The sequence below is a fragment of the Bos indicus x Bos taurus genome, chromosome 21 (genome assembly GCF_003369695.1).
Source record: "Bos indicus x Bos taurus breed Angus x Brahman F1 hybrid chromosome 21, Bos_hybrid_MaternalHap_v2.0, whole genome shotgun sequence".
Taxonomy (NCBI): Eukaryota; Metazoa; Chordata; class Mammalia; order Artiodactyla; family Bovidae; genus Bos; species Bos indicus x Bos taurus.
Genome location: NC_040096.1, coordinates 34,672,072 through 34,696,307, shown reverse-complemented (window position 1 = coordinate 34,696,307; position 24,236 = coordinate 34,672,072). Strand labels below are relative to the sequence as shown.

The window sequence follows — 24,236 nt, the reverse complement described above, 5'->3', positions numbered from 1 at the left end:
GTCAATGGCGTGTGGTTCTCAGGTAACTAAGGGGGCATCTCTGGTAGGGTGGAGAACAAGGAACCTTACTCTGGGAAAAGGTAGGTCCCTCCATCCCTCCCCAGGCTGTGGGTAGAGGGGACACAGAGGAATGGATGGCTTGGAGGAGGGAAGAGGCTCCTGCTGACCCCGGAACAGTGGGAATAGAGATTCACTTGTCCTGAGAAAGAGACCCCATCTTCCTGATGAAGCTCACCCTCAGTCCTGGCACACTTTGTTGTACACGAATCATGTTTAATGAACACATTAGAAATCAGTCATTTCCACTCCAGACTAGGACATTTATTAAGGCTCTGGGAACTGCCCTGGAGCTGGGCTCTGCCCCAGAGAAGGAGAGTCAGTCTCATGGGATGTCACTCTGGTCTCCACTCTTGGAAGCGTCTCATTGTTCTCCTTATCCAGGGCAGGAAGCTGGAAATTCTGGTGAAGACTGCTGGAGGGGTCCCCATCCTGTCTCCGTAGGAGACAACGCCCTGGGCCACATTGCTGCACACAAGGGGGCCACCGGAGTCCCCCTACAGGCAGAGGAGGGAAGGGACACTCAGTTTCCCAGGACTCCCCACTCCTGTTGCCCTCTGCCAACCCTCAGAGAAGACGGGGGTTGAGGGGAGCTCCTTCCAGTGCTGGCTGTGTGTGAGATGGGAGGGTGGTGGGGTGCAGAAGAAAAGCTTCTGAATTTTCCCGTCGCTGGGCTTCAGCCCTGACTGTGGTTGCTTCTTCAGCCCAACCCAGGTCAAGGTATCTCACCGGCCCCAGGAAAACACTGCACGTGAACATCCTTCGTGTCTGGTACTTCTATTCCCCCAGACACCAGATGCATGGGGGAAAGCCCCCCCCACATCCCTCTGATCCAGGCCCCAGACTGCAGCCATGGGAATGGGGTCCGTCCCACTGCCCAGTCTGCCCAGGGTCCCCTGTCAGTGTTGGCAGATGCTGTGGTCTTACCAGAAAGGCAGACTTCCTCTGTCTCGGGTCCCCCACGCAAATCTGTGTCCGGCCATAGTATAACATGAAGCGTCTCCTGCACACCCTATCCCTCTGCACCCTCAGCTGCACACACTGGAGCGTGTCTGTTCTCATGTTCAGGCCGATCAGGCCCCAGCCGGCCACGGTGCACTGGGTCCCAGGTCTCAGTCTGTTTTGAGTCTGAGGCAGAGGCACCGGCCTCACAAATCGATTACGCTGAGCTCTGTTCGCCAGCTGACAGGAAGCATGCAGGTGCTCAGGGACTGTCTATTCTACACTCACCCCATGCCCGCCACTGCCCTGGGAGTCTGCCCGGCTTCCCCTCTCCCTGATCCCAGGACACAGGAAGCCCCCCAGGCTGGGAATGAGCCGCCCAGCTAAAGAACCAGAGGGTCGGTACCTGCAGTAACATGATGTCATTCCTCTTGTTCTGCTGACTGTATCCAGGGTGGGGGATGGATCTGAGCACAGGGATGCGCTGCTGGGTGCTTTCCAATGTCCTGATGTTGTGGGCCCCCAGGATGACATTTATTTGGCTGCAAAGGAAAGAGAACCTAGAGGTAAGGTTTGAGCCACAGGAACTGTGGTCCACAGTAGAAGTCAAGTGGCTACCCAGGGTTGCCAGACCTCAACCGAGGGAACTCAGAAACAGAAGGGCTCTGGGGCCGAACTATGCACCCTAGGTCTCCCCAGCTTTGAGCTGGAGGTGGTGGAGGACATAGTGATTTCGAATTTTGCCTCCCCAACAAGAGACTGCAAAAATACCTTGAAGTCATAAGTTAAGCCCCAGTGCATACATTTCATCTCCCCGTCTTGTTCTTTTTGATCAGGTCCTCCCCCATTCACACTGGCCTGCTTCTTGTACTCCAATCTCTACATGGTCTTTTTTTTTCACCCATTCAAGCTAGAACCCTGCTTTTGGTGACTTCTCTCGTGAACTCTTCTGGACCTGCTTTGCTGGTGCCCAGAAGTCCCTTAAGTTCTCACCTTCCCAAGCAGTGAGCTGCTGTCATCACAAAATCTTCACGCACCAGGAACCCCCCACAAACTTTGATACCTACTGGACTTCGGATCTGAATATATGCCATGTAGGGGCGGGAATGGGGCCTGGCTTCTCGGCCTCCGATGATCTGCCCTGGAAGGAAGCACTAGGATTATCTCTGCACTGGCGGGTGTGTGGACATTGGCTTGGTGGCTCCAGAAAGACTGGAAGTTGGGGAGCAGGAGAGATGAGCAGGGGCAGGGTGAGCTGGTGGTTGGTGAGAATGGGGTCTGCAGGGTGCAGAACTGGGGGAGGCTCCAGGATCCTGCAGAAAGTGCTGCTGGTTCTCCATCCAGCCTCAGCACCCTCCCACCTGCCCAGAAGGCAAGGCCAGCTGCGGCCTCCCTCACAGGAGGGTTTCTCTGCTGTGGGGATGGCAAACCCAGAGCCCTCTGGCGCCGCCTCTCCCTGAAGTTCTGTGGCACTTTCTTCCTCAGGGAACTTTCCAGATCCCTGTGAGTCCAGCTCATGAATTTAAGGATCTAGAGATGGGCTGATGGGTTCACTATCACTGTATCTTGATCTCCTAGGCTCTGAAACAGGGTCTGCAACTGAGTTCAGAGAGCACATTTATATAGCAGGTAGTATGTGCCACGGTGGTTCTGAGAGCTCTATGTACACCACATCACTTAAACTCTCATAGCGACTCTCCAGGTAGGCCTGATAGAATTCCTGCCCTCAGCATCTGAAGCTGGAAACTGTGGACTCATGCAAGCTGCCCAGTGATACAGAGCTAGCAAGTGTCTGGGTGGTCTGTCTTCAGAGTCTATCGGGTGGAGTTGGGCTCCTGAGGGTGGGAACGGTCACTCACCTGCCCGAGCCCTGGGGGACAGGAGAAAGGCCACGAGGAGCAGGAGCGGCCACATCTTCCTGGCGAGGCTGCCCAGCAGTTGCTGCCCCTGCTTCCTCCTGCCAGACTTTGAGCCCCTGGGAGAGGAAGCAAAGGTGAAGGTGGGGGTTTGAGGGTGGGGGTGGGGGCTCAAACATCCACAGTCCCATTCTCCTGCTGCTGTGATCAGTTTCATCACCCAGAGCTGCCCAAGAGGCTTGCCCACCAACTGCCAAGGACCTGGGGGAAGGCAGTAACCGAAGCCTTCAGTGCAATAGCTCGCACAGCTGCTGAGTCAGTGCTGGCCACAGAAATGGGAACCCAGGGCACCGGGGTGGAGGCTGCGTGTCCCAGAACCCCTAACCCACCAAATTCAGTAAAGTCCTCACAAGCATCAAGGCTGGGACCTGTCTATTTCCTCCTTTTCCCTCAGGGAATGGAACCTGCATGTCTTCACCCCCTGGTCCTGAGCCCCACCCAGACCCTAGCTGCTCCCACTTCTTTCTAGAAGTTGCCAAGCACACTGAGTAGCTCTGTTCCTGGGTGGGTGGAGGGCACTGCCAGAGAAAGAAAAGGGAAGAATGAGGCTCTGCCACTGACCACTTCTCTCTCAGGTCACTTGAGCCCCCAATAAACTCTCAGTGCATCTCGACACTGGGGAAGGCTTCTATTTTTCTGCTTCCTACTGAGCTGAGTGTTTTTGTGTTCCAGAAGTTTCCCTGCCTGCAGAAAAAGCCCAGTGACTTGATTTTGTTGACAGCCATCAGACCTTGGGAAAAAACATCTCAGATCCTATTCATCCATGATAGACCCATCAACCTAAACCCGTCTCTGCTCCACGGGTGCTGGCACCTAAGGAGGTAGCTCACTGCTGTGCTACCTGTGACACCTGAAGAAGTGGACACTCAGCATTGAGAGAGAGGGATGGCAGAGTTCTGTAGAGTAACACAAGGGGTTAGTAGACACACTTAAAATACTTGGAAGATTCTGTATTGCCTCAGAAAGCACCACAGAATGGTTAAAGTTTTGCAAAAATGTCAGAATTGAATTCTAATACAATTCTCAACCTTTTGTGGATTGTTTTAAGACCACTTGAAAATCTTATGAAAGTTAAAGATCCTCTCTGCATATATAAATACCTGTAGGTTATCACTTATTCTTAAAGCTGCAAAGAACTTAATCCTTTCTCTAATGCGTGGTTTATGCTTGCAACCTCATGAAATTTCTTTATGCATCTAAAAAGTAATATGCAGAAAACAGGAGGGAAAAAGTAAAAAATAGAATAACAGCTTGATTAGTGCCTTAGCATTTGGGTAATTGAAAATCATTGTTACTTACATTTTTTCAGCACTTCATTTTATTTTAAAAACTTTAACATAATTTTTTTTTTAAAGGAAAGATCAAGAATAGCATGCAAAGAAATGGGAGTCAAATATATATAATCATCTGAATGAAGATGTGCATAGGGGATTTCATTCACAATGACTAGCATTTTATGCCAATCTTTCCTCCAAAAACTACCAAAATAAACCTGTTTAAAATGTCTAAAAACCTGAAAAGCCTTGAAGAACTGCCAATGCAGATATGACTCAGGCCACAACTGAAGGAATAACAAGCGTCCAGTTAGATAATTATTATTGTTCTGTGTAAATTTTCTGAACCCACAAAATTTGAACTTCTATTTTTGTTTTTTGAACTGTGTTAATGAGCATATAGTGTGAGGAATGTAGAAATTAGAGACCAAGACCCTCACAAGCAGGTCTAATCAGGCCCCCCACCATGATAAGCTGGGAATTAAAAGTCTACACACTCAGAGTAACAAAAAAAGAGTTAATGGGCTCTTCCTTGCATGTAATAGCATGAAAGATAGTATTATTTAGATTTTCACAGCCTCTCATACCTTGAACTTCCTTCCATTAATGTGGTTACAGACTGTTTCCCAAAGTACCTAGCAAAATCAAATACAAATGTAGAGGAAATTCACTTAATTTCAGTGTTTGAATTACACCTAAATATTGTTTTTCAAATGTAATAAGTATATAGTCAAATATAAAAAGATGAACAAGCAAAAAAATACAGGATACCATGACTAAGAAACAATAGATAATAATAGAGAAAAATCTTTAATTACTGGGATAATGTTATTAGCAAAATAAAATACAGATTGCAAAACAATTGGCTGAAATAAAAGCTAGCTTTAAACACACTCCAGGGAACATTAATCTTAAAAAATGACACAACATCTGAAAAAGAGCTAAATACAGCTTCTAAAAGCAAAAAATATGAAAAAGACAAAATCAAAGTCACAGTGAATAAAATTAATAACAGATTAGACAAAGATGGGAAGAGAATAACTAACCTGAAAGAGCTCAGAAAGAATTGTCCAGAATGGAGCACAGACAAGCATAAAGATAAAAATATAGAAAATAGTAGAATTAGGAGGTTGAACATATGTTGAATTAGGAGAAAATCAAGAAAGAAAAGGGAAAAAAGTAATATATAATGACATACTAGCTGAGATTATTTTTTAAGCTGATGACAAAAATGCAGTTAGAGGTTAGAAAAAGATAAATCTCAACCAGAATACAAAAAAACAAATTGATACTTAGAAATCAATATTATAAAGAAATGGCAGAAAATTGAAGGGCAAGTAGATTAAGATAAACAGATTAAACATTTTCAAATGAATGGCAGGTCAAAGGCTGAATTTTCAACAGCAGCAGTGAATGGATGCTCCCCAGGAAGAAATATCTTCATATCATTTGCGAAGATTTTAAAACTTATCCTATATATTGATTAGTAATGATATAGATTAGTAATGGGCTTCCCTTGTGGTTCAGCTGGAAAAGATCTGTTTGCAATGAGGGAGAGCTGGGTTGGATCTCTGGGTTGGGAGCCCCTTGAGGAGGGAAAGTCTATCCACTTCAGTATTCTGGCCTGGAGAATTCCATGGACTATACAGTCCATGGTGTCGCAAAGAGTCAGACATGACTGAGTGACTTTCACTTTCATTTCTCTTCAATGATATAGAAGTTATGAATAGCTAATGAAACAATGAATATATAATGAACATCTTAACCAACAAAAGCAGATTACACAGTTGACAAGTACATACAGATGTTGACCATAGATTAAGCCATAGATTAGGTCTCAAAAGTGTTTAAAGGATTTAAATGTACATCATATTTAATATGCCACAATGAGTATAAACTAGAATTTCATAACAAGCATATGAGCAGGAAATCCTTATATCGTAAAAACTAAGTAAATAAACTGCTAAATACCGTGGTTCTTTGAACAACAGGGGTTTGAACTGAATAGGTCTACTTACACACTGATTTTTTTCAATAATAAATAATTGACTACTGAGCTATCCATGATTGGTTGCAAAACCATAGAACATGAGGGCCAACTATAGGTTAGTTACACCTGGATTTTCTACCAGGTGAAGCATCAGTGCCCCTTATCTCCTATGCTGTTCAAGGATCAACTGGAAACCATGAGTAAAATCATAATGAAAACAAAAAATATCAAAATGATTAATAATGATGAAATTAATTTATAGTAAAATTTGTTAGGTATATCAGAATAAAAATGAAACTTGACCATTTAACACTATACTTCAAATTAATTAATTGCAAGGTAAAAAATTAAACCTTTGAATATAGGAGAATTTCTTTATACACTCATCACTGTAAAAACAATTTTATACAGATATAAGAAGCACTAACTCGCAAAGAGTCAGACACGACTGAACGACTGAACTGAACTGAACTGAACCATCAATAATAATGAATGAGTTGATCTACATTAACATTTTTTTGGGTGTACATGAATAAAGAAGAAATTCTGATTACTAAAGACACTATTGAGATGGTGAAAAGTACAGCCACATGGTGGGAGAACTAAGAAAGAGTTTTAATCATATGTATATTAACTTCTAGGTCACTGGGAAGCCAGTAATTTTGTAAATTAGTGGTAAAAAATCTGCCTTCCAATGCAGGAGACACAAGAGACATAGGTTCAAATAAAAAAGAGAGACACATGGGTTCAATCCCTGGGTAAAGAAGTTCCCCTGGAGAAAGAAATGGCAAACCACTCCAGTATTCTTGTATGGAAAATTCCATAGACAGAGGCGCCTGGTGGGTGGCAGTCCATAGGATTACGAGTCAGACACAGCTGAGCGACTGAACAGCAACACATGAAATTGACAAATCCTTAGTAACCTAATGAAACATACTCAAAAAGTTTGAATTTTCCCATAAATGTTAAATAATTTGTTTCAGTTTTCAAAAATAGTCCATCAAGGACAGCCTCAGGCTCACAGGGATTCACTGGAAATCTGTGAAAAAAGTTCCAAGGATGATAATTTCTGCTGGCAAGGAGATGCTAAACATCTCCTTTATGAGACTAGCAAAACCTAGATGCCAAACCCAGTGATGACAATATAGGAGAGGAACATTATGGGCTAATGTTATTTCAGTACTGATGTAAGTCAAATCAGTCAATAAGCAAAAATATTAGATCATTTCTAATTTGGGTTTTTCTGAGGATGAGTGATTGCAGCCATGAAATTAAAAGACGCTTACTCCTTGGAAGGAAAGTTATGACCAACCTAGATAGCATATTCAAAAGCAGAGATATTATTTTGCCAACAAAGGTCCATCTAGTTAAGGCTATGGTTTTTCCAGTGGTCATGTATGGATGTGAGATTTGGACTGTGAAGAAAGCTGAATGCCGAAGAATTGATGCTTTTGAACTGTGGTGTTGGAGAAGACTCTTGAGAGTCCCTTGGACTGCAAGGAGATCCAACCAGTGCATCCTAAAGGAGATCAGTCCTGGGTGTTCATTGGAAGATCTGATGCTAAAGCTAAAACTCCAATACTTTGGCCACCTCATATGAAGAGTTGACTCATTTGAAAAGACCCTGATGCTGGGAAAGGAGGAGAAGGGGACGACAGAGGATAAGATGGTTAGATGGCATCACCAACACAATGGACATGGGTTTGGGTGGACTCTGGGAGTTGGTGATGGACAGGGAGGCCTGGCATGCTGCGGTTCATGGGGTCGCAAAGAGTGGGACACGACTGAGCGACTGAACTGACTGACTGAACTGAGGATGAGTTGCTTTTCATTCAATACACAATTACTGTATATATGTTTCTTCCCTTCCCACACCTGTTGCTGTTTCCTGATTATCATTTTGGTGTGTGTCTGATTAATAAAGTTGTAGCTGAAGTCTTTAAACACACACACACACAACTGCTATAACAACATGTTGATTGATGAAAGAAGAAACACCATATGATAATTCAACTGAAGGGGGAAAAGGCATGTAGTAAAATTCATCATTAATTATTTTTAAAGATTCTTAGCAAAATAGGAACAATAAAGAGGCTCTTTATTCTGATAAAAGGTCTCTGCAAAAATCCCATACCAATCATTATACTTAATGATGAAGTGTTGAATGTTTTTCCATTTGAGAGCAAAACAAGTTCACACAGATAGCCATAATCATCATTTCTCTTCAACATTATACTAGAGATTTTAGCCAGTACAATTAAGCAAGAAATAGAAGGAAAGCTTCTATTTATAGAAATAAGGACAGGAAAAGAGGAAATAAAACTGAATATTTGAGATATAGTATACATTGAGAATACCCAAGAATCTGCCAATCAATTATTATGATTAATAAGAGAGTTTGACAAATTTTCTAGGCACAGAATTAATTTAAATATTAGCCATATTCTATATACATGATAATACTGTCAGAAAATGAAATTTGAAAAAAGTTTTAAAGCATAAAAATTGTCAGATAAGTAAATATAAACCTAAAGAAAAGATATGGTGAAAATTATAAAACCTTACTAAGAGACACTTAGAAGATTTAAACAGAAAGATATTCCATGTTTATGTTTGGAAGAGAAAATATTTTTAAAATGTCATTTCTCCAAAAAATGGTCTATAGACTCAATGCACCCAAGAGGTATTTCATAGAACTTGCTGCTGCTGCTGCTAAGTCACTTCAGTCGTGTCCAACTCTGTGTGACCCCATAGACGGCAGCCCATCAGGCTCCTCTGTCCCTGGGATTCTCCAGGCAAGAACACTGGAGTGGGTTGCCGTTTCCTTCTCCAATGCATGAAAATGAAAAGCGAAAGTGAAGTCGCTCAGTCGTGTCCGACTCTTAGCGACCCCATGGACTGCAGCCCACCAGGCTCCTCCATCCATGGGATTTTCCAGGCAAGAGTACTGGAGTGGGGTGCCATTGAAAGTAACTTACTTGGTTCTAAATAGACATGGAAAATATATGTGGAAAAATCCATGACCAAAAATAGCCAAGTCGTCTTAAAGAATGAGAACAAGATGGTAGGTCTTGCTTTAGCAAATGAAGTCATAGTACTGAAGATGGTGTGGCATTGATGGAGCACAGGGATATAGACTAGTGGACAAGAAAAAGAGACCCCACACATATTGGGACAGTGATACACATGTATCAAGGGCTATCCAGGTGCCTCAACAGTAAGGAATCCACCAAATAATGCAGAAGACCCAGGTTCAACCCCTGGGCTGGGAAGATCCCATGGAGAAGGAAATGGCAACCCACTCCAGTGTTCTTGCCTGGGAAATCCCATGAAGAGAGGAGCCCAGTGGGCTACAGCCCATGGGATCTAAAAAGTCAGACATGACTTAGTGATTAAAGAACACATATATCAAACATGGTTTATGATGGAGGTTTTATGACAGAGAATGAGGAGAAGACTATTTTTTTCCCTCCTCAATAAGTGGTGCTAGGACAATAAATGTCACTGCTGCTGCTGCTGCTAAGTCGCTTCAAACGTGTCCAACTCTGTGCGACCCCATAGACGACAGCCCATCAGGCTCCCCCATCCCTGGGATTCTCCAGGCAAGAACACTGGAGTGGGTTGCCATTTCCTTCTCCAATGCATGAAAGTGAAAAGTGAAAGTGAAGTCGCTTAGTCCTGTCCGACTCTTAGCGACCTCATGGACTGCAGCTCACCAGGCTCCTCCGTCCATGGGATTTTCCAGGCAAGAGTACTGGAGTGGGGTGCTTGGTGTCTTATAAGGCACGTCTTTCTACATGGAAAGAAAAAGCACTTGACCCTGCTGTACCCTCTCCTGCTTCTTGATGCTGTGGGCCCCCAGGGTGACGCTGATTGAGCTGCACAGAGAACAGAGTAGAGATATGAGGAGCGTGGAGTCACAGGAGATACAGCCCAGGAGCTGTGATGGGCCAGTGACTTCAGGGCAGGGCTGCGCTGAGGGGAAATTGAGGCGACAGACAGCCCTGGGGGGGTGACACTGTGTCTTGTGCTTTTCAATGACATGAGTGCAGGGCTTCTGGGAGCTTTCTCAGGAATATTATAAAATTAATGTGAGCTTGCACTAGGAGCTTACAGAGGTGGATTTTGTAAAATCCTCATGTCCTTGAGCCTGATGCATCCCAGGACCTCAGTAAATGTTTTTTTGGCTGCACGAGTGAATGGCTTCCAATTAGCTTTTGGCTGAGATTGATAGGGATAGTACTGGTGGGATCCAAGACTACAGGAATGGGGGTGGGCACTGCTAAAGACCCTGGGGCAGCTGAGGGTCTGGGAGGCAGGGGAGATGGGGCAGAAAATGGACTTCTTGGGGTCTGGGGAAGACTCAAGGCACCTAGAGAGCTTTGGGTAATGTCACTTAGCCACTTCTGATCAATCACACCCTGGACTTCTCTCCTAGCAGGAGTGAAGGGTGAGAAGCACTGAGAAGTTTTCTCTGGGTCTTAACCTGGGTCCACCAAAAACTCCCATACTGTGGATGGTTTGTCTGAGTTGTCCCTTCCTGACTGGATTGAGGGATTTTACTTACTCGTGTTTTGCAGTGTCACATCCTCCACCAAATGCACAACCCACTTTCCTGATGGTGAGAGAGAGTCTGAGACCCATGAAAGCTCTTGGTGAAAATCTTTGTTCTAGCCTGCCATCCCTCCATTGCTGAGTGTCTATGTGGCATCAAGCTTGTAGTCCTGGTTGGGATGGGAGCTGGTTCCGAAATTGGAGCTTAGCAGAGGGTCAGGACTGCAGGAGGTTTAGTGAGATGGGTTCTGCCCTCAGGAATGGGGATGGTCACTCACCTGTCCCAGCCCAGAAAGCAAAAGAAAGGCCATCAGGAGCAGGAGTGGCTGCATCTTCCAGAAGGTCTGCCCAGGTCACAGCTGCTGGGGTTTCTTCCTTCCAGACACAAAGCATAGAGGAAAGAAGGAGGGGAGGTCAGTGCCCCCATAGAGAGCTGTGCACCCCCCAGGCCCAGCCAGGTGTCAGCACGCCACGTGTGTCCATGCTCTCTGCTGTGGGATGGGTGAGAACGACAGTCACCACACTGGCACTCCCACTGCAGAGTCACAGAGCAAGAGGAACAGCAAAGTGAAGGCTGTGGTGCAGTCAGTGTTACCAAGTCCAAGCTCATCGCTGTACAGTAAGTCAATAGAGAGATGAGTTGTTTGGGCAAAGAGCAGTGACTTTATTTGGAAAGCCAGCAGACCAAGAAGATGGTGGACTTGTGCCCCAAGGAACCGTCTTGCCTGAGTTAGAATTCAGGCTTCTTTTATACTATGATAAAAGAGGAGGGAGTGGCATCAAACATTTCTTGGTTCCAGTCAGCCTCCAGAGAAGATGTGTCAGTTTCTTCTGTCCTGCAGTCTTTCATTGATGGGCCTGGCCAGGATGTTTCCTATATTGTAAACAAAGGCATTTTAGCTTAATGCTCATTCCTTGGGAGGCAGGATTCCACAGATGGGCCATCATGTATAATTAAAATTTGTAGTCAACACCCCATTAGTAACTAATCTAATAGACTGCAAGGATTCTTCCATAATATAGCAGTAGAGGGGCTGGACGCCAGGAGCACCTCAGTGACTGAATCAAGAATATCTCCATTTCCCCACTGACGGTTCTTTTATGATTCTGATGAGATCATGAATAATTACTCGATAGCAAGGTCCAGGGATGTGAGAGACACAGTTCCTGCCCTTGAGAAGCTGACAGTAGGCAGAGGTAGACTTAGAATCTGTGGGTAGAGAGAAAGATGGTGAGCACCAAGACAAGGGGCTCTGCTTGGTGCCACGTGAGAAGGCAGAGACTGGACCTGCCTTATGAGCACATACCCTGGACACACCCAAGTGCCCCAAACAGCAATCCCATTTCCCATCTTGTTACCATTCTAGCCTCACATTTTTGGAGTGTTTAGAATCGCCTCTTTAAATGCAAATATTTCACAACATAGGGAGCTTTTCTTATCCCACAGTTCTGAACAAAAGTCCTGGACTTGATACTCACTGGACCAAAACAAACCGTCCCTGGGACCATTGGCGCTGAGCATCCTTTAAGCTGAGATGGGGGCTTTTCCACCCAAATCAGAGTGCTCATGAGTGGGAAGGGGCTTCCTCTCCAAACATGCTGGTGACTGGTGAGCAGTGAAAGAGATACAGGTGCTGCTCATCCTAATAATTACTCCCCACAAAGTATTCTCTGTCCAGTGTCCAGAGAACCATGCCTCAGATAACCCTGGGCCAGGCCATCCTAAACATGTGCAGATGACCCCAACCCTCTCACCAGTATGAGGACAGAAGAAAGAGGAATGGAAAGGACGGCATGAGGAGCTCTATACAACCCAGTCCCAAGTGAACTGAAGGAACAACATCTTATGAACAAATAGGAAAAAAAGCAAAAGGAAATATATTTAAGCATTAATGATGATCTGAGAATGATGGAATTCTGTACTTCTTTTAACGTTCTTATTTATATGTTCTGTATTCAACTACGATGTCTGTTGCTTTTCCATCCAAAATGCATTTTGCCACAGTGAAAACTCACTCACCATGCAAATGTTCAGCAAACCACTCCCCTTCAGCCTAGCCTTCCCTAAGCTGCATATTTTAAAAACTAGTAACTTTCCCAAATACATTTGTAGATTAAAAAATTCAGAGATTATTGATAAATAGAAGGAAAAATTGAGTCAATAAACTATAGGTTATAAGAAACCTTTGAAACATTAGGATACCCCTGAATCCAAAATTTTTTTATTGCAATGACTTTCCTTTAGCGATAAATATATTTATATACACACCTACATGGGAATAACGGAGAAGGCAATGGCACCCCACTCCAGTACTCTTGCCTGGAAAATCCCATGGGTGGAGAAGCCTGGTGGGCTACAGTCCATGGGGTCGCTGAGGGTCGGACACGATTGAACGACTTCACTTTCACTTTTCACTTTCATGCATTGGAGAAGGAAATGGCAACCCACTCCAGTGTTCTTGCCTGGAGAATCCCAGGGACGGGGGAGCCTGGTGGGCTGCCATCTATGGGGTCGCACAGAGTCGGACACGACTGAAGTGACTTAGCAGTAGCAGCTACATGGGAATAATGGAGGTGGGGAGAGGCTGGCTCAGCCCAAGATGGAAGAGCTCCCTCAAGGTCACTTGGGGCTGAAGGAGGATGTGCTGTCAAGACATCAGAGGCTGCATAGAGCCCTGGACCCAGGACCCCAAGACAGGGCTGTGATAGACACTCAAGCTGGGCCTGGGAATACTGAAGCCTTCCTGAAACTTTCTCAGACTTCTCACCTCTGTTCTGATGCAGGGAGGGACTGCATTCAGTGAGCCACACCTTTGTAAACCTCCCCCATTTCTGTTAGGATGGACAAGTTTACCCCTCAACCCCAGAGCTTCTCAGGGGGCCCTCCTTCCAAATCTGGATTCTCTTCTGTTGCCCCCTGGGCACTGGGATGGGGGATAGGAGAGTAGGTGTGGACAAGGAGAGGGCATATGGATGAGACACGAGGATTGTTGACAAGAGGGTCGTGTGTTCCTGAGGAGGGGTCTCCCTTCTCTGATGGAGCTCACGGGCAGCCTGCAGGTGGAGCTGGCGCTGGCGACATGGGACTGGAGGGAGCTGGCTGTCAGTGCAACAGGAGTTTTTATTTCAGAGTTGGAAGGTGGGGGTGGGGTGCGGTGTATGTGCTGGAGGAGGAAGATCAGATGTGAATAGATGGTTGCCTGTCAGAGTAGGCGCCTAACAAATGTGTTTAGGTAAATAAAAGAGGAATCAGTGATTTCTGCTCGAGATGAAAGTTTATTAAATTCCAGACAGCTTTCCTTCACCCACTTTGCCCAGCGCACCCATTCCAAGGAAGACGGAGGGCTCCATCCCAGGGGCACCTCAGGCTGATCCCTACCATTTGTACTGTCTCATTGTTGTTTGGATCCAGGACAGAAAGCTGGAGATTCTCGTGTAGACATTTGGAGTCCTCCCATACTCTTCTCCACGGGACACACTGCCCTGGGCCACACCATTACACACGAGTACGCCCCTGGAGTCACCCTGTGGGCAGAGAGGGCAAGGGCTGAGCTCACCTTTTTCAGTTATTCTCCCCGCTGATGCCCAGGCTGGTCTCTGTTAGGGGCCTGGGCTGACATCAGGGCCTTTGTTGGTCTTGAGGTTTCATCCAGGCGTTGAAAATCCCTCTGCTTCTACCACAGGAAGCCTCTGCCCATATATGACTGTGGAGGTGGGGAGAGGCTGGACACAGGACAGAGACCAGATAGGAGGACAGGCTTGGGACAGAGGGACGGGGTTCATTCCCACTGCCCCCCATCCTCCCAGCTCAGCTGACCCAAGGTTTTGCATGGACAACACTGGGGATCTCACCAAGAAAGAATCCCTGCTCTTGTTTGAATCTCCAGCACATATCTGCATGATGGGGATGTAGTCGTCGAAGCAAGTGATACATTTCTCCTCCCTTTGGACTTTAGAATCTGCCTCCTGTAGTTTGTCTGCACAGAGCATATCTACCCCAACTTCCCCCAGGCCAGCCACACTGCACATTATCCCTCGCTTCACCTTCTGCCACCTTCTGGGCAGATTGATGGGGCTCACTGCAACTGTCAAGGTGGCCTTCTTCATCAGCTGCAGAAGAGGAAAGGCATTCTCACCTACTGATGGCCCACAGAGACTGCAGGACAGTCATGGGGTTGCCTTCTTCTCAGTGCTCGAACCACGGAAGGGGTTGTACAGGAGGAAGGGCAGGAATGAGGTCATGGGGGATACAGAACCCTGGAAGGAAAGTGTCCCAGAACCAGTGCAGCCATGCATCCCATCTGCAATAACATGATATCCTTGGCCCAAGACTTACCATTATAGTCTGGGTGGCGGATGGCTCTTCTCATGGGGATGACCTGCTGGATCCTTTTTTGTTCCATGATGTTGTGGGCCCTCAGGTGACATTCATTGAGCTGCACAGAGAGCAGAGAGGGAGCAGGTGTCACAGGAGATACAGTCCAGAAGCTGGGAGGAAAGAACACAGCTTGGGACAGGGTGGGGCTGGAGGAGAGAGAATTCTAGGCAATGGGCCCTGAGCAGAGCATCTCTGAGCTGTCTGTTTCCTGGCAGCCGAGTCAGGGAGGACCTCCTGGAGCCCACGAGGGTGTTCAGTCATGCAGAAGCTTGACAGTCACAGAGGGAAATGTGAATTTCTCACACGTGTACCCTACGGTCCAGGGCACAACACTGGCTTCCTTCCATTCCAGGTATGATCAGTTGCTTCTCTTAATGTGCCACTGGCATTCACTTGTCGCTCTCTCCCCAAAACTCACCTGGACTTTGAAGAGCTTCCTGCATTCCCTGCAAGGGGTCAACAGAGGGTGGGAGCCCAGGCACTGCTCCTCACCTTCCCAAGCAGTGAGCTGCTGTCAGCACAAACTCCTTATGCACGAGGAAACCTCCACTGCTGAAAATTTCCTCTGAAAACTGGTATTCAAAAAATGCCATATAGGGAATGGGAGTGTGGCTTGGCATCATGCCCCCCAATGATTTCCCTTGAAAGAGAGATTCCAGACTGCCTGCTGTGCTTATAGAGGCAAAGGCTGGAGAGGGGAGATGGCACCAGGGTTGGTGGTCTTTAAGAAAATTCGACCTGAGTTCAGAAATTTCCTTACATGAACCAGGGCCAGAGTGTGCGTGAGTGTAACATGTAAGCAGGTCTGTGTCATGTGGGGTGGGTCTGGGCCTCTGAGGATGGGACCGTCACTCACCTGCCTCCCCAGTGGGGAACAGAGGAAGGGCCACCAGGAGCAAGAACAGGACCATCTCTCCAGGAAGGTTGATAAGATCTGAACAGTTGCTGCTTCCTTCTGATCTTTTAACCCTGAGTGTCTCCTCTGTTGTTGTGGCCGTTATCACAGGAGACTTCTCAGAAAGTGTCACATCACTGTTTGATCAAGTCTTGGGGTCTCAGTGGAGTAAAAACTTAACAAAAGCCTCTGATAAGTTCTTATCTGTGGGGTCGTGGGGATACTGCATCAGCAGATCTCAAGTCCCTGAGCCCCAGAAACCTGGGCCTCAGGATGATAGATCAAAAAATGTCTTCATTTCTGTGGTTCTCTTTAGATCATCACAGAGATTGTGTCTTGGACTTTTTTGTGTGAGACTGTGGGAAACACTGAAAATAAGCTCTATTGCTTCTGGTGGAGGAGAGCTTACCATCATGATCAGATAAGAACAGTGAGATTAAGGGTGTGGGCTGGCCAGAATGGTGTGAAAGTGATGCTGAAGAGGGCTTATTCCAGTTACCAAAGGACTGAGTGGTTTAAAATAACACCAAAATTGCTTAACCCATGAATCTGCAATTTGCTCATGGTACAATGTGAACAGCACCCATCTGCTCCCATAGGTGTCAGGGAAGCTTGAAGCCCAGAAGCTGAATCACTTGAAGGCTCCCTCACACATGCCCAGTGGTTGCTGCTGGCTGTCCTGTGGGCACATTGGTTTCTTGCCACGAGGGCCCCTTATGTCGTCTCACTTCATGGGATTCTTTGGCTCCATCCAAACACAGTGCCTGGCTCCCCCAGAGTGAGCATCTCCTAAAAAGTGAGCTATCTAGAAGCTGTGTTCTTTTCATTACATAGACATTGATGTCATACGACATCCATTCTGCCATGTCTGCTGCTTGGGTCAATCAAGAGCAAGAGCTTTCACTAGATTAAAAAGGAAGGGCCCTAGACCCCACCTCCAACAGGAGGTGAGATATTGCAGTCATGTAAGAAGAGCCTGTGGGATGGAGACACACAATGGCAGTCATATCTGCACCATGCAAATGCGGAAAGGCATGGAATTGAAAAAATTGTTTCTAAACATCTTGATTCCAAGCCTCTTGAAAAGTAACAACATCTTAGTTAAACAAACAAAGCCCATAGTCAACAGTGATTAGGGCTGGAGAGTCACAGTGAGCCAAGGGGTGTCTCACACCACATGTGCTCCGAACCATGCACTGGGTGGCCTGGATATCAGATCACATGTGATGTGAGGCATGTTCAAGGATCCACTGTAAATCATAAGCAAAATCATAATGGAAATCAAAAGAAAAGGAATTCAAAATGGTAAGTAACGATGAAACTATTTTAAATCTGTTGGCTACATGTGAATAAAAATAAACTCGACCACTTAAAACTGTTTCTCTAACTCATTGAAAGATAAAACATGAAAACGTTGAATATAGGAGAATTTCTTTATACACTTACCTTGTAAAAGCAAATTAATACAGGATATAAAAAGGACTATTGATAATGATGGATAAGTTGATCTACATTAAAAATGTGTTGGGTGTCAGGAGCCACGTTAGGCATTACTGAAAAATGGACCCACAGCCCCCAACCCCCTCTTCCTTATCCCACAGGCACAGACCTGGGTTGAAGGAGTTAGCTCTTGTGATTCTGACTTGTTTCTTCCTTTCTTCGGTTGAGTTGGCTGGAAAGAAAGTTAAAGTGCTTATTGTTTTTGAGAAAAGCATGAGAAAGCACAAAGCCTTCTGCAGTTGTGTCCAGAAAATAATCTATAAAGTAACCATTGACATTTGTTCAAGGATTTTTACAAAGAATGTCCCAGGATGAGCACGTAGGCTGCAGCTTGAGGCCATGGAGGATTATTATCTGAGACCTGTTTGTGAGGGAGATGTTTATGACAAAGGAAGTTTGCTGAGTTTAGGGTTTAGGAATAATTAAGAATAGCTAGAAGCCTTTTTAGGAGATAGTGAGCTTAGGATACTAGGGGCAAGCAGGATTTAGAAAGATAAGAAATAAACTGAGGAATGTGGCATGCAGCCCAGACATAAGCATGAGTTACAATGTAATCACAAGTAAACATGATTCTGAGAGAATCGCTGAAGCAGGAACTCTGTTTGAAGGGCAACAAGGAGATAATAAATCTGGGTGAGGGGGAGCTGAAAATGAAAAACCTCTGACCTAATCCTTTTGAAAAAGTATAAAAGAAGACCTGATGTTTGAAATAAACATGTAGTCCCGTACCTCAAGTCAGAGGCTACATCATTCCCCACCGACACTGCTCATCACTTCAGGCTGATCCCCTGGTTGCTGGAGCTGGACTCTGGCACTTGGGTATGTAAGCATCAAGATAATCCTGATTACTAAAGACACTATTGAGATAGTGAAAATTATAGCCATAGGGTGGGTGAACTAAGAAAGAGTTTTATCTGAGAGATATATGTATGTATATATACATACATGAATCTTACCTATGCTAGCCTCTTGGTCACAGGGAAGTGAACAGTTTTCAAAATCTACATGGAATTACAAATCCCTAGAAAATATAAATTAAAGAAACATACTCAGGAAGTTTGAATTGATTCCGTTTTCAAAAATAGTCCATCAAGGACAGCCACAAGACGCAAGAGATGTGGATTCAATCCCTGGGTTGGGAAGATCCCCTGAAGAAGGAAATGGCAACCCACTCCAGTGCTTGTGCCTGGTAAATCCCATGGACAGAGAAGCCTGGCAAGCCACAGTCCATGGGGTCACAAAGAGTGGGACACGACTTAGTGCCTTAACAGAAGCAGAGGGCTAGGGAGGAAGGAGGAAGTAAAACCCAGAACTGACAGAAGAGGGTGTCCTGGAGCAGTGTGGTTATATATTGAGGTGGTTCCATGAATAAATAGGAATTCAGTCACCATTGCTTTGGAGATCCCATTTATTATGGCCCTGTGATCCCACTGCCAATCCCTGTGGGATTCTTGCTGCTGCCCCAGGACAATGGTCAGTGCAGAGAAAGATCAGTCTCAAGCTGCTGTTAGAGGTGCTTCATTGTTCTCTTTATCCAGGGTAGGAAGTGTGAGACCTGGGTGAAGACTCCTAGAGGTGTCCCATTCTTCTTTCCATAGGAGAAAGTACCATGGACCACTTTTTTACACACGAGGGGTCCACCGGAGTCACCCTGTGGGCAGAGAGATAAGGGCTGAGCAAGCCTCCTTGGGGTTTTGTCTTCCCTGCCGCCCAGGCTGGGTGGTCTCAGTCAGGGGCTATAGGGAAGACCCAGGCCCAGGGAGGCCTGGTCACCTCCTGGTCCTGGGGCTCCAGCCTGATTCTGACTGTTCTTAGCAGCTAGACTTAAGTCTATCTTTCTATCAATTTTCTCCTGGAAACTCTGGTGATATGACATCTGTGGGATGACTGATGCTTCCTGAGCCACTCAGGGAAAAGAAAAGCAAAACACTGGATTCAGGACCAGGCAGCCATAATTCTCAGCTGAGGATATGGCCTCTGCCCTACCCACACCTCCCGGGTCTGTGTGCTTAGATGCAGGAAACTGACCTTGAAGCCGGTTTTCACCTTCCTTGGGTCCCCAACACAATTCTGGGTGGCCCGGCTGTAGTGCCTGGGGTTGAGTGATTCACACATCCGATCCTCCTGTACCATCAGCTCTGCCTCCTGCAAGGTGGTGGCTGGAGTGCCCAGGGCCACCTGCCCCCAGCCGGCCAGACTGCACACCTGTCCTGGCTTCATCTGGGCCTTGGCCTTAGGCAGACTAAGGGGCTTCACCTCTGACGTCTGCTTGGCCTTTCTCTCCAGCTGATGGGAAGAGACAAGAGTCTGGCTCAGCTGGTGGTCCTCTGGCCTGGATGCCAGGATGAGGCTGCATGGACCCATCTCTCACCTATCCCCATGAGACTGGTCAGGTGGCCAGGATGGGAAGGAAGAAAGAGGAAGGAGATCCTGGGAAGGCAATGATCTGATCTCAGGAGGGCAGGGCCAGTGGGGAGTTTTCCTTGCCTGCAGTTACATGATGTCGTTGGAGAAGTTCCTAGGATTATAGTCTGGGTGGCAGATGGCTCTTCTCATCGGATGACCTGCTGGGTCCTCTCCTGCTGTTTGATGTTGTGGGCCCCCAGGGTGACATTGATTGAGCTGCTCAGAGACCAGAGCAGGGGTGTGGGGATCATGGGGTCACTGGAGATACAGCCTAGGAGCTGTGACAGGCAGCTGACACCAGGGCAGGGCAGCAGCTGAGGGGGAGTTGGGTGACAGACGGTCCTGGGGCTGGTGACTCTGGGCCCAGTGCTTCTCAGGGACATGAGGGCAGGGCTCCCGGGAGCTTTCTCAGCAATATTGTGAAGTGACTCTGAGTTTGGGTTTTGGCTCTCACTGCACACTCTCATCCTTCTCTGATGCTTTATTTGGCCATTGTGGGTCAACCCTTCTCAACCTGTCTCTTGTTCTCACCTCTGACCCACTAACCACAAAACTCTACTTGTCCTGTTTCTCAGCTTTTCATTACCCTAGTCCTGCTCATCAGATGGCTTGTCTGATGAGCTCTTGTGGTCCTGATTTCCAAGATCCTGGGGTGAAGGAGGGGTACCCCTGGGCTCAGCTCCTGGGGAGAGGACGGGTCCCTGTCCAGGCTGGCTACTGCCCCTCACCTTCCTCTGCAGTGAGCAGCTATCAAACAAAGTCCTTTTGTATGAGAACACCGCCACACTTCTTCCAACTCTTCTCACCCAAAACTGAACCAAAGCCATGTAGGGGCGGGAGTGGGGCTTGGCCTCGTGGCCCCCAGTGATCTCCTCTGAAAGAAAAGGCTGAAAGATGGGGAGATGGGATAGGCTATGGTTAGAAGGGAGGTTCGGGAAGGTGGCAGTCAAGGTGGGTCGACGGTGCCCAACAGACACTAGGGGAGAGTCCCCCAGGTTCTCACTGCGGTGGGATAACCTTTTCTAAACCCCAAACCTCAGTATTGTTCTCCACATCCTGAGTCACACACACATATGGAGGGGCCCAAGAGTGCCTTCCAGAGGGTGGAGCCCAGAAGATCATGGATGGGACCCCCTGATGAGCCCTCATTCTCATGGAGTCTCCTAACCCATCTGAGCCTCTGCTAACATCCTGATTGGTGCCATTTTCTAATAATCCACCTATGAGTTTATGGAGTTGGGTTTTCTAAAATCCTCATGTCCTAGGGCATAACGCATCCGAGGATCTCAGTAAACATCTGTTGACTGGACGCCTGATTGGCCTCCAATTAGCTTTTGGCTGAGGTTTGGTGGGGATAGTACTGGGGGGATTTAAGCCCACAGGGATGGGGGAGGACATGCCAAAGACACTGGGGCAGAAAATGAACTGCTTAGGGCCTGGGGAAGAGTAACGACACCCAGAGAGCTTTGGGTGCTGCCATCTAGCCATTTCTGACCAGTCACACCCTGGGCTCCTCTCCTGGGCAGGAGTGAAGGGCAGGGAAACTGACAAGTTTCTCTGGTTCTTAAGCTGGGTCCACTGAGAACCCCCGCGCTGTGGATGGTTTGTCTGAGTTGTCCTTTCCTGGCTGGAGTGAGGAATTTTACTTACTTGTGTGTTATAGCTTCACATCCTCCAGCAAATGGGCAACCAGCTTTACCAGTGGTGAGAGAGAGGCTAAGAGCTACAAAAGCTTTTAGTGAAAGCTTACTTCCTACCGTCCATCCTTGCTGAATGTCTATGAGAATCAAACTTGTAGTCTCAGTTGGGATGGGAGCTGGTTCAGAAATTGGAGCTGAGCAGAAGGGCCAGGACTTCAGGAGGTTTAGTAAGATGGGCTACCCTGTCAGGAATGGGGATAGTCACTCACCTTTCCTAGCCCAGGAGGCAGAAAGGCCATCAGGAGCAAGAGTAGCTGCATCTTCCAGAAGATTTGCCCAGGTCAGAGCTGCTGGGGTTTCTTCCTTCCAGACACAAAGCACAGGGGAAGGAAGCAGGGGAGGCTCGGTGTCCCCACAGACCCCCCAGAGCTGTGGTCCCCCCAGCCGGGTGTGAGCATGTCACATGTGCCCATGTTCTCTGCTGTGGGATAGGTGAGAACAACACAGTCACCACACTTGCACTCCCTCTGCTGAGTCACAGAGCAAGAGGAACAGCAAGAAAGTGGAGGTTGTGTTGCAGCCAGGGGAGGAGCTGGATCCCCAGAGGACCTCAGTGACTGAATCAAGAGGATCTTCGTTTCTCCCTTCTTGGGTCTTCTATGATTCTGGGGAAAGCATGAAGAATTACCTAATAGGAAGGGGTCAGGGATATAGCGACATGGCCCCTGTGCTTGAGAAGCTCAGGGGCTGGAGGAGCCCTAGAATCTGCGGGCAGAGGACATGTGCTCGAGGACTACGGCATGGGGCTCTGCTTGGGCCAAGGGTGAGGCAGAGACTTCACTTGCTTTAGGAGCAGAGAGGCCTGGATTCAGCCAAATGGCCCAAACAGCAACCCCATTTCCTATCTTGCCAGGGTTCCAGCCTCACAATTTTGGAGGATTTAGAATCTCTTGTTTAAATATAAGTATTCTGTAACAAAGAGAGCCTTTCTTATCTGAAAATTTTGAATGAAAGTCCTGGACTTGATATTCACTGAACCAGAAAAAAACCATCACCGGGTCCTTCGGCAATGAGGGACATGGTTGGGTTGTGCTGAGGTATATATTGTCCCTCAAGCTGAGACGGAGGCTGTCCCACCCGAATCAGGGTGTTTGTGAGTCAGGAGGGGCTTCCTCTCCAGAAATGCTGGTCACTGGTGAGTGGTGAAGGGGAAACAGATGCCCGTCATCTAATACTTACTCCCCACTAGGTATTCCCTGTCCAGAGCCCAGAGAGCCATATATGTGCTGTCTCTGGGCCAGGCCATCCTAAACATGTGCAGATGACCCCCACACTCTCAGCAGTATGAGGACAGAGAAAGAGGAATGGAAAGGAGGGCATGAGGAGCTCTAAACAACCCAATCCCAAGGGAGTTGAAGCAAGAGCATTTTATGAATAAATACAAAAATAGTGGAAGGAAGTATACTTAAGCATGAATGATGATGATCGGGGGTGGTGGAAGTGCACTTCGTTTCCTTTTCTCATCCATATGTTCTGTATTTACTTGTCTTTCTATGATGAATGGGCAGAGGAGCCTGGAGGGCGACCGTCCATAGGGTCACAAAGAATCCGACACGCCTGAAGTAACTTAGCACACTTGCACGCACCGTGTTGCATATGTTCCATTTATGAGGAATATATTTTGATGAATATGTGTTACTTTCTGCCAGAACACATTTTGCAATAGTTGAAGCTCACTCTCCATTCAAATGTTCAACAAGCCACTTCTCTTAAGCCCTCTCTAAACTGCATGTCTTAAAACTAAGGTTGCTTTTCTGAACCTTGCATCAAAACTTCAGCAATTGATAAAAAAAAAAAAAAAAAAATACAGGAAGAAATGTACCCAATAACTATAGGCTATAGATACTCTTTGAAACTTTAGGATACCTTGAAACCAATGATTTTCTTTAGAGTGAGTTTCCTTTGGAGATAAATATATTTATGCACAAACACACATGGGAATGATGAAGGTGGGGAGTGGCTGGTCAGCCCAAGGTGGAAGAGCCCCCTCAAGGTCACTTGAGGCTGAAGGAGGATGTGCCCTCAGGACACCAGAGGCTGCACAGGGCCTTGGGCCCAGGACTCCAAGACAGGGCTGTGACAGGCACTCAAGCTGGGTCTAGGAATACTGAAGGCCTCCTGGAACTTTCTCAGGCTTCTGAGCTCTGCCTGCTCTGATGCAGGGAGGAACACTGCATGGGGTGAAGTACACCTTTGTAAACCTCCCCCATTTCTGTTAGGGTGGACAAGTGCCCCTCTGCCTCAACCCTCAACCTCATGTGGCCCTCCTTCCAAATCTGGATTCTCTTCTTTTCCCCCAGGGCACTGGGATTAGGGGGGAGGGGAGTAGGTGTGGACGAGGAAGAAGGTGTATGGATGAGACACGAGGGTTGTCAAGAAGAGGGTCGTGTAGTCCTCAGAGGGGTTTCCCTACTCTGATGGAGCTCATGGTTAGCCTGGAGAGGGAGCTGGCACTGAGGACGTGTGACTGGAGGGAGCTGACTATCAGTGCAGCAGGAGTTTTTATTCCAGAGTTGGAACAGGGTGGTGTATTGGAGGTGGAAGCCAGTAACAGATCAGAACTATAAACAGGTCAGACACGGCCTTTGCTGAATGAATATGTTTAGGTAAGTGAAGGACAAATC

At 46.8% G+C, this 24,236-nt stretch overlaps 1 protein-coding gene and 2 pseudogenes across 1 annotated transcript; all 3 read right to left on the bottom strand.

Annotated features, from left to right (window-relative positions):
* Positions 1-299: 299 nt before the first annotated feature.
* On the bottom strand, positions 300-2,946 carry LOC113879798 (cathepsin G-like). The gene is made up of 5 exons (XM_027521597.1): positions 2,859-2,946; positions 1,993-2,140; positions 1,406-1,541; positions 985-1,239; positions 300-554 (listed from the first exon to the last, which is right to left on the bottom strand). The coding sequence occupies exons 1-5, from the start codon at positions 2,911-2,913 to the stop codon at positions 393-395; spliced, it is 756 nt and encodes a 251-aa protein (XP_027377398.1). The 5' UTR covers positions 2,914-2,946; the 3' UTR covers positions 300-392.
* An 11,101-nt stretch (positions 2,947-14,047) lies between these two features.
* On the bottom strand, positions 14,048-16,173 carry LOC113879588 (annotated as a pseudogene).
* A 2,723-nt stretch (positions 16,174-18,896) lies between these two features.
* On the bottom strand, positions 18,897-21,872 carry LOC113879900 (annotated as a pseudogene).
* Between the last annotated feature and the right edge of the window lie 2,364 nt (positions 21,873-24,236).

Bases quoted from the DNA above. Each gene is read 5' to 3' on its own strand.
- LOC113879798 (XM_027521597.1), bottom strand. From the start codon at position 2,913: ATGTGGCCGCTCCTGCTCCTCGTGGCCTTTCTCCTGTCCCCCAGGGCT. The intron at 2,141-2,858 runs GTGAGTGACCGT...GCTTCCTTCCAG, and splicing joins GTCCCCCAGGGCTCGGGCAG to GGCAGATCATCGGAGGCCGA. The intron at 555-984 runs GTAAGACCACAG...CTCTGCCTGTAG, and splicing joins AGAGGAAGTCTGCCTTTCTG to GGGGACTCCGGTGGCCCCCT.